The 17,106-nt window shown below is 33.5% G+C and overlaps 2 protein-coding genes across 2 annotated transcripts in view; one reads left to right on the top strand and one right to left on the bottom strand.

Moving 5' to 3' along the window:
* The window catches only part of Galphao (G protein alpha o subunit), a 97,327-nt gene that overhangs the window by 9,734 nt on the left and 70,487 nt on the right, over window positions 1-17,106 (top strand). The gene's annotated exons all lie outside the window — the stretch shown is intronic.
* LOC148280839 (putative cytochrome P450 49a1) overlaps window positions 1-17,106 on the bottom strand; it is a 34,657-nt gene that overhangs the window by 5,105 nt on the left and 12,446 nt on the right. Inside the window, exons 3-8 of the mRNA XM_088227712.1 lie at window positions 12,715-12,961; window positions 10,915-11,031; window positions 10,623-10,699; window positions 9,361-9,562; window positions 7,145-7,307; window positions 552-721 (exon numbers count right to left, since the gene is read on the bottom strand). Of these exons, the coding sequence (XP_088083838.1) occupies window positions 552-721; window positions 7,145-7,307; window positions 9,361-9,562; window positions 10,623-10,699; window positions 10,915-11,031; window positions 12,715-12,961 (976 nt within the window). The remainder of the gene's footprint in view (window positions 1-551; window positions 722-7,144; window positions 7,308-9,360; window positions 9,563-10,622; window positions 10,700-10,914; window positions 11,032-12,714; window positions 12,962-17,106) is intronic.

Genomic DNA, 17,106 nt, shown 5'->3' with positions numbered 1-17,106 from the left:
ACCGGTAGACTAAAAAAGTCGGTAAGTGGTTATATACTAATATTTACTAATATCAGTTAAACCAATTTTCGTTAAAACTTGTCCATATTTTCAATATTTTTCATAAAAGGTTTGAATTTTCGGTTTGAAAGCAATATTTATTGTACAATTTGGCATTTCATTACAATGTGAGGTTTGTTAGACAAAGTTATGATTTTTTTTTATATAAAACATTTGTATTTACTATCCAAAAATGGAAATACTATAAGATATTAAAAATAAGGCATTACTATTCTATTATTGTAAAATTTCATACCAAAAATGTACAAGTTCCCTTATGGAAGTAAGTTAGGTAAATTTTGTAATAAGTTTTATCATCAGGTTTCAATGCCTGGAACTGAAATGCTTCTATTGATTTTATGATGATTTGACACTTTCACAAAGTAAGAAATGCTTTTGATTTTGTTTTAAATAACGTTTTAACAAAAAAATAATAATTCTGACGATAGTTACATGAATTCCAAAAAATGTTTTCTACATCAAACCCGCCATTAGTATAAAATTTTCATTACCTCAATGTTTCTTTAATACAAGCCTTCAGGTAGGGCATTTTATCCAGGGACTTGGCAGTCAGGGGTGTATCGGGGGCGGGCAGTAGTTCTGCCAACTCCTCCTGCAACCGGCCCTGCGCGTCCTTGTTCTTTGACAATTGGTATATTGTGGAAGCCAGGGATACTGATGTCTAAAATAAAAATAAATATGCAAATATTTAGTTTATTTAGCTCCACACAAAAAATGTCTGCCTCAAAACAGGTTGTACCTAGTTAGGAAGGCTACACATAATCCAGAGAAATCTAGGTAAAGATATTGTAGTTTTGTTAACTAAATATTATTTTTATTAAATAAATACTTATTTAATCTAAATGCAGCAAAATGAAACTGTACCGAACCTTTTTCAGAGTTAATTAGGTCTCCTAGTTGATGTATTTAAATGTATAAATTCATTTAAAATATATATATAATAAATTCCTGTGAACTCTGTTAAATGGCACCTTTGCTGAAATGAATCAAAATAATAAAATAAATTCTGGCTAGAGTCAAAGTAAAGATTTTTTATTATGTGATAAATAAATTTCTTGTTTGATTTTGTTTTCTAAATGGTTTCAAATCGTGAGAAGGTATACTTATAATGAATTGCGCTTTGCTGAACATGTTTGAAGCATACCTAAAATTTCTTAATTAATTAATGATATGTACATCCCTAAGATAACTTACTTTGAAATAATTTTGTATTACAGTCGGTGTTATTGTTTAATGAAATTTTATCCGTTCAGAATTGATGTCCGTGCAGAATTGATGTCATTTTATGTTATGGTAAACATGTTTTTTTTTCACTAATATGTTTTAACAAGGAGGTGCAATTAAGGGAAAAGTAGATCACTCTCCCCTTTCTGTTATGAAACTGTTTACACAAATGAATTTGATGTTTCGCAACAGATCAATGCATCGATATACATTCTGTTCTTGTTATGGCGAGTACCACTGCGGGCGGCGCGGCGTGTGTCCGCATTCCAAATTTGTTATTTACTCGTTACAAAAATAACCACCGGCTTGCCTAATGCTCCGCTGCACCACTTTTTGTGAAAGGATCTCCAGGTTTAAAGTTTAAACTTTAAACTTATCTCTTGGATAGGAAACCAGGCCGTTCGGAACATGTGCTCACGAAAGTTTTGCAATGGCTATAAAACAAAGCGTAAAAAAACAATGTACAAATATATACGTACATAAATAATGACGAAAAATGCCAACCTTTCAGTATAAATATTTTTTAAATGTTGACATGCACTACAGTTTTAACAAAAATTATCTCGACATGAAAAGTATTTTTATAACCATTTCTTGAATCAAATCAGTAATATTTAAAAACTCTAAATAGGTATGTATCATTTTATTTCATGAATACCTGACTATAATACAAATATATATATGAAACGAACGCCCATTCTGAATTTGAAATCACACTGATTTTATCAGAGATTCTTTGTTAAATTTATACCACCCATCATCGACAATTCGCACCTCCCGAAGTACACTTTGGTCAGACTAATTTAGCCATTTCGCAGGAGAGCAAAAACAAAATGGGTTAATGCAGTATTTTTTGTAGTATTTGCTTATTTGGCCCCTTAAAAATATAAGAAGAACACTAGCATCATAGTTCCTGCAGTGTTCTGTTCGCTGTTTTACTAAATTCATATCAAAGAATACATAAGTTTGTGGTATATTTCGCTCAAAGAAATCGTAGAGATACGCGAGTGTTCTCCCAAGTAAGATAAGGAAGAATTGTTTAAGGCTGTAAGTTGGGTAAAACGCGCGCAAAATGAGGAAATCATATGATTTTGCCATTTTAAAACGAATGTTTTTAAAAATAGAGCACAAATAAAATAAAAACAATCATAAATTAGATAAAAATAATAACTGTTAAAGCTATTTCTATAAAAAAATATTCTTAAAAGTTTTATATAACTAAAATATGTTTACTTTTAGACCGGATGAATACGCCATTTCAGATTTAGACTAAAGTTAGGTATCTGGATTCTCATATAAAGACTAAGCATTGAACATGTAGTAACGATTCGAAGATAATAAATTAAACATGAAAGTGGCCAAAGTAAAATCTTAATTTTTTGTTTTTAAAAAGAAATACATGCATTTTAAATCACATCAACTTTTGTGACCTTTTCCTTTATTTCTACGTAAAATTATGCCTTCGGTAATACTTTTTTTTTTAAATATTGAAATATTTTAGTTTAAACTTTTTTTTATAGAATTGTATTTTCTTTTATTTTTGGTTGTGATATTCAATTTCTAACAATATCTTATTTAGTTTTTTATTACCTTCATACCTGCCCTTACCGGTATCGATTGGCCACGTCCCTAATACGTCACGATTTATGTTTATTTTTCCTGACCATTCAAATTTGTTTAGAACATTGTCACGAATCTTGACGCCACAACTATGAAGGCCAAAAATGTCGCGTTTTTCTAGTGATGTACTTTTTAAAAATCTTTCTTAAATTTATGTATGAAAAGATTTCTCCACAATATCCATATTGATTTTGAAAATACAATTGATTATACTAAATCCATTTTATATATTTTTATCGGTATTCGTAGTATGTCCTTAAAATTTATTCATAAATTAGCCACTAATGTAATTGTAGACGAAGAACTAAAATTTAAAAAAAAATGGTAGTAAACATGGACACAATACGAGAATATCAGAAAAATTTCATATTCAACTTTCTAAAACAAGACAAGGACAGTCGAGACTAATAAACCAGGGACTGAAATTATACAATTAATTACCAGACAGAACTAAACAAAAGACTTAGACAACCTTTACAAAAGATGTTTAAAATATAATCATTAACAGTAGAATATTTCTGATTATCGTAGGCAACTGAAATGGCTCAAAATTAGACAGCGGAGAGACTATCACTCCCTCTCACTTCTGTTCAATGTACTTCATAGTCCTAACGCTCCTATATACCTGTGTGAAAAATTTCAACGCTTATCAGTTCATGGTTTACCTCTTCGTTCTCATTCTCAAGGCACTCTCTTAATACCCATACACAATTCCTCTTTCTTCTCTAACTCATATAGTGTCCATGCGGCTCGACTGTGGAATCATCTCCCATCCACCATCAAAGATGTTACTACATTATCTCTGTTTAAATCACGTCTGAAGAAACATCTCCTTTCTCTTCCTTAATCTCTCCTCCTTTCCTTTTTCCTCTTTCCTCTTTCCTCTTTTTTCCTTTTTCCCATTGAGTTATAGTTTCGATTTAAGGTAATTTATAAACAAATACGTTTATTTCTATTTTTATATTTCTTTAAATTTTTAATCTTTTTTTTCTATCGAATATGTTCTGTAACTTGAATTATAAAAATAAAACTTTTATTTTATTGGTTGGTTGGAAGAAATTGCCATTTGGCAATAAGCCCGCCAATGTACAAATAACATTATGTACAAAAAGTTAAATAAAAAAATATGAATTTCGGAATCGTGGTGTAATGGTTAGCGCGTTAGCCTGTCATGCAAGAGGTCTAGGGTTCGATTCCCAACATGGTTGATATGAAATATTTATGTAAAGGGTGTTTTCACACTAGAATATTTCATAGTCCCTGGACTGGTACCTGAAGCGTAAGACTGATCATCTCACCTTCATGTTACAAAAATGATCAAGATACGCTGCGATTGGTGTACCAATGCAGTGCCCTATGCATCATTAGGTGCGAAAAGGGAACGATGTTGATGATGATGAATTTTTAAAGCAAAAATTTTTTGTTAAATGTGCGTAACCCGTAAGGGTTTATCAAAAAACTGCTTTTGCAGTTTGGCGGGAATTAAAAAAATTGTTTAGAAGAATGCTTATGTTAAAAAATTTCAATAAAAAAAAATAAAAAAAATAAAAATAAAAGTGATATTTCTCTATTAACGTTTCAATTAAAACAAATATCGTCATACTATTAAGTAATACTTTCTCCGTTTCATTGTTCTCTTTCTGTCATTTTTTATTACCCGGGAATGTAGTTGTGGTTTTAAATAATCACGTACTGTCGCATGTTTCCCGCAGCGCTGGCGCTGGGCGTATGCCATATACCATTTTCCCCACTAGTACCAACCCTTTAGTTAATAATGCTTTACCGGGGTTAATGCGGGATGTAGCGTGACGCTCTCTTTACTAGCTAGCAAGAAACTAGGGTGCAGCAATAACTCGTTTATGTGATAATTACCCAATTCATACGTTTACATGTTATAACATAATGTGCCAAATTCTACAAAATCGCTAAAAAAAATCATTAATGGTAACACTCTCCATGTTAACAATCTATCCAGTAACATTTCATTTTATATACGTTCTGTCTATCTCTCTACGAAATTATGTTTTATCAAAGCTATCCAAATTTAGTATTAGTGATTCTTAGGCATTGCTTTGCACAGGTTAAAGATATATTGATCAGTAAATTTAATATCTTATAATATCTTCAAATATGTCAAATATGACTGTTAATACAAAAATGCGTCTATTTGAAGGGATATAAACAAAAGAGCTACGAGTATTAAAACTTTTTTGTCGATTTCGTGTTTGCTGCGGAATACTAACGTTAATTATTACATGTACATATAAATATATATATTTTTTTTTAAATTTATACAGAGTGTTCTTTAAACCCTGTCACATCCGAAACCACGATGATCAGTATGAGCAAGAAGACATATTGGCACATTAAAATATTTTTTTAGAACGAATAAAATTTAAAAAAATAAAATATCAAAAAAAGCAAATGGTTGCTTACTTCTGCAGGGGTGAAACGAGGGGGGGGGAAGGGGAGGAGTCTGATACTGCGCCGCGCTCCCCTCACTTCTCCCCTGCAGAAGTAAGCAACCATTTGTTTTTTTTTAATATTTTATTTTCAACAATTTTATTTGTTTTAAATATTTTTTTTAATATGCTAATATGTCTTCTTGCCCATACTGATCATTGTGGTTTCGGATGTGACTACATACTGAAAAAAATTTTTGTTCAATTTCTATACTTCAAAGACCATTTTGAGTTTGTCCAAATTTTTGTAGACAAGGACTGGATCCAACTCCGTGGGGAGATGTTAATTAACGGTTAATAATCAACTCCCCGGGGAGTTAAATCCAGTCCTTGTCTAAAAAAATTTGGACAAACTTAACACATTGTGGATTACATCAAAATATTCAATTGACGTAATTAATGCCGCCCACTATCTTAACACAGCCATCTAAAATTAGTTGGATAATTTATTAATTATTTTTTAAAGGTAAACGATAGCATAAATATACTAGTTGCAACTAAGAACAATCACAAGGAAGAAAAAGAGAGATAGGCAGAGTAATTAGTTGCTTTCCGCTAGCTCGATTTTTTTTCTTTTCACCAGCGCATTAACTTCCTTTGAATGGTCGGTTTTCATATTTCCCGAGGGCGGTCGGTGGGCGGCGGTGGGCGGCGGTGGGCGTTCGCTATTCAACAACCCTACTGCACCCATTCAGAGATGGATTAACCCGTTGGGCGCCGCGGCGCAGCCCTTAGGTCACAATAGCGCCCGCTAACGACCGCCAGAGGATGCGGATTCACCCGTCAAACTTAAACTCAACTTGGAAAGGAAATCATTAACAGAAAGGCAACGAATCTGAACAAACTGTGTATAAAAAATTTCATCGCGTTAAATTGATATAAAGTGCGAAAGAACTAATATTTCTTTCGTAATCGAGACACGTATATAAAGTGCAGGTTCGAATATCGATTTTCCACCTGCAATTTTTTTTGCTGGGTAAATGGAAAAGTCATGACATGAGAAGCTTCATATTATTTAAATCGGGTTGTGGTCCCTTGGCTAGTGTTGCAGACCCACGGATCAGAGGTCCGAGGATCGAACACTCTACAACAACTTGATTTCCATTTTCTAATAGTGATCTATTTACAACTCCAAAATAGCCACCAAAATTGAAATATTTGGGTAAATTATAAGAACACTAATAATATACTTCTTTAAATAAATAAAAATATATATTCATCTCATCATCATTCCCTTTCCGCACCTAATAGTGGATAGGCCACTGCATTGGTACACCAATCGCAGCGTATCTTGATCATTTTTATTACATTAAGGTAATATGATCAGTCTTAGGCTTCAGGCAGCAGTCCAGGGACTATAAAATATTCTTGTATAAAAACACCCTTTTAAATAAATATCAACCATGTCGGGAATCAAATCCGAGTCCTCTCGCATGGGTAGGCAAACGCGCTGACCATTACACCAAAAGACCGACGAAACATATTACAAATGTTTACATGCATTGACCTTTGAGTTTTTAAAAATTAATTTACCTTAATAACTTCCATTAAATTACGTTAATTATCTCTTAAACGTAATATTTCTTACATAATATTTACGATTTAAAATAAATGAGAAAAAAAATAGTTGGGTTTTTAATGTTATATCATCAAAATTGGGGATTTTCCCGTTGTCTTTAAACCTCCTGAAATTTTTATCCTTTTTAGAAACAGTCCATTTATTATATAATTCGTTAGGTTATCTGGTAACTAGGTTGCGGTAAAAATATATTAATTACCGTATCTACCCCGACCAGGAATAGGTCTAGGGCCAACACCGCCGCCATCTTAGGATCCCTGTGTTGCCTGAGGATGCTTTCCACGAGGGACCCCGCCCTTTCGTCTTCCGCGCCCCCTTCGTCCAAACGCCGAACCGCTTCCGTTATATGCCGCATGCACAGCCTGGAAATTTTAATCAAGACCATTTGAATGCGCTAAAATATGTATTTCATGCTTTTAGGAAAACAATGATATTTTTGATAAAGAAGTCTGAAAGTCCCTGTCAGAACAAGCTCCCTAGACATATACGAAAATCTTTATATTATGACTATAAAACAAATTAAGCCAGTTTTACTAATGCATGCGTACAAAAATTATTCAATACCTCCCATGACACCAAACAAAATCAATAGAGTTACCAGACATACCATCCTGATGCTGCGAAAACAATAAAAAATTAACACAACTTTCGGTCAAAGAAGATTAGTCTACTCCTCCATTAAAGTGTACAACCTACTTCCATTGTCCATAAGAACGATCAGTAAATACTGTCACTATAAAATCGCCATTACTAAATGGATAATGGAGGTGGGACGCCCACGGATTAATGAATGGATCAGGCCAAATAGATAGAGGTTATTATTTAAACAAACAAACCATCACGCCGTTTCTCCGTAAAGGTAGGATGAGAGGATAGAACGTCACATCACTATCTTTGCATACAGATCTCGCTTCCTCTACATTCATACATCTTCTCATGCACGCGCGCCGATTATTCTGACTGTTAACATGTCCATAATCAAGTCTTTGTTGGATTTGGTCATCCCATGTCTTTATCGGTCTTCCTCTTTTTCTGCATCCATCAACATTTGCATTGTAATTTTTTTTAGCCGTTCTTCCGCTGTTCATTCGCTCTACATGTCCAAACCAGCACAGAACTCCTTTCTTGATTTTGTCGATAGTGCTTATCCTAGCCTTACATAATGTACGGATCTCAACATTTGTGCATCTGTCGTACACAGTTTTACCATAAATTCGCTTGAGAGATCGCATTTCGACAGGATTCAGCCTACTTTCATCCCTGTTTTTCCAAGTCCTTACTTCGGTCTTATACATCAAGGTCATTTATTTATAGTGTATTTATTTATGAGTGTTTATTATGTTTTATATGTATTTGATATTACGATTTAATTATGTCCAATAAGGCATGTTTTAAAATTACAAAATATGTCTACCTCGGCACGGGACACCCCAGTGAGGGAACATTATCTTTAAATGGTGTAATAACTAATATTTACATACAAGTTATCAATTTAAAAATACTTAATACACTTCACTTTATTTGTTTGACCGATTAGCGCTTTCACCCTCTAATTGGCATCTTCAGACTGGTAGTCAGACTGACATTAACAGCCTAAAGATGCCCATTAGAGGGTGAAAGCGCTAATTGGTCAAACAAATTAATGGAAGTGTACCAAGTATTTTAAAATTAAGAACATTTATGTAAATTTAAGTTATTACATCATTCCATCAAGAATTGTTAATAAATAATTTAAATCAAAAAATTATCTATAAGTAAAAAAAGTAATACATAAATTGTAGAAGAACAAATAAATAAAATTAATATAATGTAGATTTATGAGAGAGATTTTTTCGGAAAGGGAATATGGGATAGTCTCGGCTTTTTTTGAAGTCATCGTTATGTCCCTATACGCACCCTGCGGTGCATAGGGCACTGTATTGGTTCACCAATTACACGAGTGTAAGGTGATAAGTCTCATGTTTCAGCTCTTTAACTTCACTAAAATCAACAAATGAAAGCATTGAAGAAATATGGATGTTCAAACATAGGCAAAATGGTAAATGTTACACATTGTTTAAAATGGCCACCTAAACCAGCCAATGACAAGTCATAAGCCCTGCACGTGCCTAGACTTACATATTCCCTTCTTTAAGGTATTCTCCATCCCTGTTGTAATTTGTTAATCACTAATATAGTTTTAAGAAATTTTAAGTTAATATATTTTCAGGCTTACTTTGGGTTTTCAGCTGTAAGTCAATCGTTGTTTCGCGCTATATCAGTAACTGTTATAAATGGGCGCTTTTGCAACGCTATCTGTGCATAAACCAAGGAATTTTCTCCCGATTTATGGTTGTGCGGCATATTGTCAAACGCGGCGTATTTCCCTATGTAATCAACATTTTTACCATTATATAAATTATGATGTTCTCTTACTCTTTGAATTCATCTAGCGCTCCAATATATTTTTTGTACGCCTTAGTTTTGTAAACCCTCCAAATGGGCAGTCTCAGTTCCACTTCTGCCACGTTCCAGAAGAATGTATTGATAGCGCTGATGATGCGCTGGGCTTCGGAGTTCGCTGGAAGATCGCGATCCAAGCAGCCTAATCGCGTATCCAAGGCCACCCTTCCTATAGCTAAAAGGTCAAGAAAAATTCAAACAAAGTGTTATGTAAATAATGATTTATGTATTATCTAAACAGGGGTGGGGATTATCTAGGAAGTTACTATGCTTATAACCTGAGTTTAAGTGATCACGCTCTCTGCACTGCCTTCATCAATTTGCCTACTTTCAAACATCCACATTTTTTCGTGTGTGAAACATTAATGATGTACATGAATGGATTCTTTCAAATTTCGCCTTCTATAAAATTTCGTTTTATAAGAAAAACCTTCGAACCTTTAATCCAGCACGCATCAACAAGTATCCGTTTCGTACCCAAAATGTTAAATACATTTTAATTTTCTAGCGACTCCACAATGAACTATGGTCTTTTTTGCGTTTTTTGTAGTACTATCGTTCATTAATTTAGTTTATTGTGTCCAGCAATATCATCATTTACTACCCGATTCCGATGGATTTACCCGGTTTATTTTTTCACGTTCAGGGTATTTTGATTGTCATATTTTTTTTAACAACCTTCTTTAAACGTAATGATTTTATAATATTAAAAATATTTACGTACTTAGTAAGTAAGGTATGTGTACCATAGGTTTAGATTAAAGGGATTATTCACTAATAAGTTCGAAATTATCGTATTCTTCTTTGAAGTCTCAATCTTGAGGATTGGTTAGCAGCAAAGTCCTGCATCTCGTCCTCCCCTGCTCTCTATTTTCCGCAGCCGTCTTCAGCTCAACATATAACACCACATCTCAAAGGCCTCTAGTATTTTTTTATCTCTTTCGGTTAGGCACCATGTCTCGCAACCGTACATCAATATGCTCCATACATCGTTTTATTTTTTGCGATATTCAAACATGAAATATCGCAACAATCTTCGTGTTTTTTTCATCCAATTTTTAAGTATTTTCAAACGAGTTTTCCGCGTTGGTTCCAATATTAGAAATAGATTTCGGTATAAATATATTCTAAATGTTTGTCAGCCTTGTTGTAGGTTTTTCTGATAATTTTATTTTAGTTCTGTATTTCTCCACATTCGCGTTTTTTTATAGAATAAATAATAACCCTCTACTTACATTCAAGTGCCCATTTATATATTTCGTGGAGAAATTGATCTGGGAGTTCGCTATTTTCATCCAACGATTCTTCTATTCTAGAAATAAAACAATTATATTTTTAAAATAAACATTCTCGGTAGTTTTAATCGCGGGGATCGTATTGAGTTCCGAACTGGAGTATATTTATGGATTTATTTATTAGGAATCTACTACGTAATGTAATCTAAGAAACATAATGGTATAAACTTTCACACGTCATCTTGACATTGTAGTATTTTGTAAATCATCGTTTTTGATAATTATTACTTACCTTTCGAGAAAGTCATCAGCTATCTCGTTAAGTGGTCCCACGAAGCTTCTAGCTGTAGATGGTTGTAGCAATACTTGTTGAACCTTAGCTCTGAACTCATCCCATGGCTTTCCATGCCTGTAATCAATTATTCATTAATAATATTTTACCAAACTAACTTATTTATTCGATCCAAAACAAATTCGAACAGCTCCTAATCTCGCTTCCCCAGGTTAGGGAGTTTAAAAAGTTCCTTGAACCATTTTTCTAATAATTTAACTTCACCCTTTCCATTTAGGTACCCGTCTCCTATCATCAATCACAGCCGATAATCTGCTCAAAGGGCCGCGTTCAGAATTCAAATCCGTTTATCTGAACGTTTGCGATAAAATCTTCAAAATTGACTTATAATGTAATCCATTAGACTTTCTATCGATTTAAACTCAATACGTCCGACAACGCTCAATATATTTCCGACAGCGACAAGTGAAGATGCAACTCGAACCCTTCTAGTGTAATGTAAAACCTTTCTTATACTAGGGGAAGCGAGTGTATAATTTCCCTCGTCACTTGATAGCCATAAAAACGATTGCATTGTGAAAAACCCTCTACTTTCTTTGATATTTTTCCGTTAGAAAAGCATTCAGGAGACGTATCCAATAGCTCTTGATATTACTAGAGCACTTCACTTTACGTAGTTGGAGAGGGAAACTGCACGAAGTCGAGTGATCGGCTAAAGCTGAATGTAAGCTAAAAGCTTTTACTCTGGAGGGCTTTTGATTGCGAGAGTTATTTTTAATTTACCCAAGATCCGTTAGAAATAGTTCCGATTTTCTCCGCACAAGGCTTTCTTGTATATTTTTTGATACAACGGGAAATGTTCGTGCTTGTAACTCATTTCATATGTTTATGGCTAGGCTAATTTCATTGAATCGTTTGTTTAAAGTCTATAAAATCGACTTGTATACTCGTGCTTTCGTTTACTATTTCTTATTAGTAAAAACTTACGGTATTTTATAGTTTTATTTCCATTGCTTATAGTTGCAAAAAACGTTTTAATTGACGCGAAATACAAGATTATTGATCGTCCGCAATGAACAGAGCGTAATGTATACGTATTTATAGTAGGTAAACGGTTCGGAAACCGTTCTGAAATAGACATTGTTGATCAAGGATGTATAACTTTGGTACATTGGAAACAAACATCCTTTTGCTCGCATTTATTAATTCAGGATTTATTTATTAAATTGCCTTGTATAGAAAAATAAATTATTTAAAACCATGTATATAATTGCATTAAAATTGTTTTGATGTTATTTATTCTTGATCGAATATAGTTTATTTTTCTGGTTTGTTATTACATATTAGAATATTTAACGAAAAATCGAGTGACGTTGCTAAAACCTAATTATTGTTGCGCTGACAAATCATTCTGAAAATATGATTGTCATTTTTATGTTTTCAATTTACTTCTACGAATTTTATTATTGCTGATCATGTTTGTTTAATAATGACATGCAAACCTCAACATTAAAGGCTAACGAGCGAATATTTAAACAAATTCAGCGAAAAAATAAGAAATATGTAAGTCGTAGAAAACTCGAAATTATTCCAAATACTAGGTAACACTATTGAATAGGTTTTCAAAATTATGCTTGTTTTACAATATATTTACTCGTTTTGGTTTGCGTAATATTCTGTACTTAAAGTAATTTTTCACATAAAACCCGAGCGATAGTTTTGTGACTTACAATTAAAAAATTTAAGCCAATGGAAAGTTTCTTTGTTTTGTTGCAAACATTATTAAAAACATCGGCTTACACTCCTATAACACCGGCATTGTCCCCGAAGAAGTCCCTCCTCAAAGTGCCTTTATAGTGCTTAAGGGATGGCATTGACGGCCTGTGCGGAAGAACTTCCTCCTTGCGAAAGGCCGTCTCTATACCCTCAGGAGAGAAAGCGAACACCAGATCAGGATGGCCCAATAATCCACTGACTTTTACTACCTTCCCGTACTTGGCGCGCAGGCTCAACATGACCTGGTCTAGAGAGTCGATCTTGTAGTGACCTGGAAAGAAACAAAATCGTGTCATTTTTGGCAACAGACACTCGTCTGAGCTAAATATAAATATTCCACGTTATGTTTAGCTAATTTCCTATTGGGGTTCATTTTCGAACATATGGGATGTTTACCAATAAAGAATTATTTTTTTTTACATATACAATAAAAATATTTTTTTGGATCAAGATACTACAGACGCAGGTGGTTAGAGATGACCAACTGTGAAACTCGCTTCGTGAGTTTGATTCCCGCCAGTTGCAAGAAAAAATCTAAGAAATGTCTATCTTCATCTTTCTGCTGTATTTATTATTTTTTTTTTTTAATAGTTTTCTTTTTTTTTTTTTTTAGAAAGAAATATTTGAGTTCTTATGATTTACCCAAATATTTCATTTTGAGGGCCATTCTCAACGAGTTGTAAATAACTCACTATTAGAAAATGGAATCAAGTTGGGGTAGAGTGGGATTCGAACGACGGACCTTTGGTCCGTGAGTCCGAGACACTAGCCACGGGACCACAACCCGATATTTAAGCAACAACTGTTGTGGTGTATTTTTTTTTAACATCTTTCTTTAACTATGTTTCTTGTTTTCCTATCCCAAGAAAACTTCATCAAATGAAAATTAAACTTTATAACTTTTTCAACGCCGGCAGTATGAAAATATAAGTAATTAATTAAACAATTAAAATTAAAAAACTTTGTTTTTAACCACTTAATATTTATTTAATTACCGATTAGTTTCAAAGCTACATAGGATTTCTTATCAAGGTATAATGAAAAAGTTAAGTGGTTTTTTTGTTTGTTTATATACTGTCAACTAAGCCAATTTTTTTTTATTATGTATCGTATTCTTGTTGCTATGATTTTTAAAAGTTAAGTCATTTTAAAATCTCTCCCCCCGTGACGTCATTAGTTCTCGTCGGTGAGACGTCGTGACCTGTAGACCCCCGTAGCTATTAAAATACACTAAACGTTGAAAAAAATGGCTTCCCGGAAACCGTAAATCTATCGCAACACATGTATGTCATTGCTGTTATAGATTTGACCCCCACCCAAAGAATCGATTCACAAGAACTTGTCGCGTCATTTAAAGTAGTTCATTTTTATAAAATTTTTCACACATTGTATTTTCGAGAAACATTTTCAAATCCAATTTCCCGTAGCACTGAACTACCTCATTTAGTAACGAATATTATCCTGTTTCACTATTTTAACAGTTTTTTATTGTGTCCAATTATCGCCTTTACCCCGTAGTTGGATAATTGTTACGTAATTTTATTGTTTTCCATACGAGCACTAAATAAATAGTCCAGATCTTGTCTTGATGTCCCTTATGTTTGTCAATGCTTCTTTTCTTTTTTTAAAAAATGTTTTTAACTATTCTTTTTTGTAATATTTAAACCCTATAAATTGTAAACATGGACAATGTCCGTTAGTAAATAAATAAATAAATGAACTGTAAAAAAATAACCAGAATCGAAGTTGACAGCGCTTATTCGTCAAAATGAAATCGAGTAAAAAAACAACTCGGCATTTTTCCAAACAATTTATTTCTTAATATGTCCTAATTAATGTAAACGTTTCTCGATAATAATACAAAATTATTCATTCTAACTCGGCACCTGATTGCATTGGTTTGTTTTTGTAAACACTCTCCTTCTGACCCAGTACTAGTAATATTTAGCAATAGTTTCAGTGCGCCACCCACTGTATTACATCAGCTGACAAGATAATTCTCTGTTCAGGTTCAGTTTCCTGGTATTGAGTACTAGGCCAGATCTACCGGCTAATACTGATTTATTGTGTCACCCGAATACCAGCAATCAGAATGCTAGCGGATTGCTAATAAATGTATTTTCTTCCCATTTTTTCTACGTTTCTTTTTCATGTCTCATATCATTTCTCTATCCGCGCCCAGTGGTGCATAGTGCGCTGCATTTCCACTCCACTTGCAGCGTCTTTGGATAATTTGTGTTTAGTCTTACGCTTCTGGTGCCAGTCCGAGATCGATGAAATATTGCAGTGAAGAATCACCTTAAAATCAATATTTCACGTCCACCCTCTCAGGAATCGAATCTAGGACCTCAAGCATGGTAGGCGAACCTTACAGGACCGATATATCTCAATTCGATTGTCTTTTTCAGGACTTTTATTTAAGACCAGCCATCGAGTCAGGAACACTCTTTCAGGGTTATAGTTTTATTTGACACAGAACTGTAGTCTAATCCGCCAGGTTACATTAATATTATCATCCTTGTCTAGTAAACGAAATTTGGGTATTATACTTGACACTAAACTTTCTTTTACAATTCAAATGGAACATGTTATCAATAAATCCTTAAAACTCCTTTGATTTATGAACAGAAGCACAACTGACTTCAAAAATATCAACACTCTTAAAACTCTCTTATGTTCCCTAGTTCGCCCGCACCTAGAGTATTCCTCTGTTATCTGCTCTTTATATTACGATGTTCACATTAAAAATATTGAATTAGTTCAACATCGATTTTTAAGAGAGATATGCTGGGCGTCGGGCTTATCCAGAAACCAATATACGTATGAGTTAGAAACTACCTTAAATATATCTTCTTTTCAAGACTGTCAAAATAAGTCCGACCTTCTCGACCAGTCCTATTTAAAATTCTCAAGTCACTCTTTGATGCGCCTGAACTACTGAGAACAATTAAATTAAATATCCCAGCTAGAAATCTCAGACAAAACTTACTTTTTCATACCGATAACCATAGAACTAACTATGCTTTTTCATTCCCGTATGCCCAGAATTCTGAGGTCTGCCAACAAACATACCAGTCTTGATTTCTTTGATAACAAGTTGTCTTCTTTCATACGATCACTGAATCAAATTCAATTATAAACACCTCTCTCCCGCTTCCACTCCTACCAAGTCTACCTTATACCATTATGTCTTTTTACTTTCTTTTATAATAATTGTATATGTATCATATGTCCTTAAAAATGCCCATTGGGCGTATATATGCATTAAAATGTTTAAATATTTGTTTAATTATTGACTGAATCTTAACTACTTTTCTAAGAAAATTCAGACTCCAGAACCCGTATTACAATAGAAAGCTAACATTTATCTAAATTTTACCAACAAAGTAAAATTATGTTTTCTGTATGAAAAACCGAATGTACATATGTTTTTTTCTAAACGCGTTTATTTATAGGTTACTGATGGAGGTACCAAAAATGTTCCTACAAATATCGTATATGAATATTAATTTTACTTTATACCGTCTCGGTATGTACCGATGACGATAGCGTTTGTAATCGCGGCCCTGACCTTTGTTTTATAAAACTGTGTTTAATATGAAGTGTTTTGACAATTCGGCCTCGTGGTGTAATGGTCAGCGCGTTTGCCTACCATGCAAGAGGTCTCGGATTCGATTCCCGACATGGTTGATATGAAATATTTATTTAAAAGGCACTAGAATATTCTATAGTCCCTGGACTGTGGCGTCGTTCAAAGTAATCCGCTTTTATTAAAATGTTTTCTATAATTTCTTTTTACATTTTCAGGAAACTTTTCCGACAATTCAATTGTCCCATTTTTACCGCGCGCAAGAAACCATTTATTGTATCCAATTTCTCGTAGGGCTGAAGTCTCTCATTAAATAGAAAAGAAAAGTCGTAACTCGTGGAATTCTAATATCCGTACGTATCTTTCTCGATAAAAGATAAGTCAAAGCTGCAATATTATAAAATACCGGCTTCTTAACAGTGTTAACCTATTACAGGTTCAGTTTATTGGAGTCTTTTGTAAGAAATTGTAAACCTGCCTGCCGGTAACGAAACTGGTTTTTGCGTATCAATCACCTTTTATTTGTTTCTTTTATAGTCATGTACATAACTACCTAATCGTCTTATATTATATAACGCTACTTGAAATAGTTCAAGAATCTCTGGTGTTTCATTACCAAATCATCAATGATTTTCTCGAATCATATTCTATAATGCCAAAAGTATTGCGATATGTATTGTAGATTAAAATACTAATCAATGAGTTTGTTAATAATTAAGATATTTTACAATTAAAAAATTATCACCAGCTTCAATGACACTGGATTTCTTTTTTTAAATGCTCTCTAATGAATTTATTATTAAACTATAGACTTAGGGTGGGTGCTA

The sequence above is a fragment of the Micrasema longulum genome, unplaced genomic scaffold (genome assembly GCF_059751315.1).
Source record: "Micrasema longulum isolate JH-2025_06_02 unplaced genomic scaffold, ASM5975131v1 h1tg000529l, whole genome shotgun sequence".
NCBI classification, from domain to species: domain Eukaryota; kingdom Metazoa; phylum Arthropoda; class Insecta; order Trichoptera; family Brachycentridae; genus Micrasema; species Micrasema longulum.
This window is presented reverse-complemented; position numbering and strand designations above follow the sequence as displayed.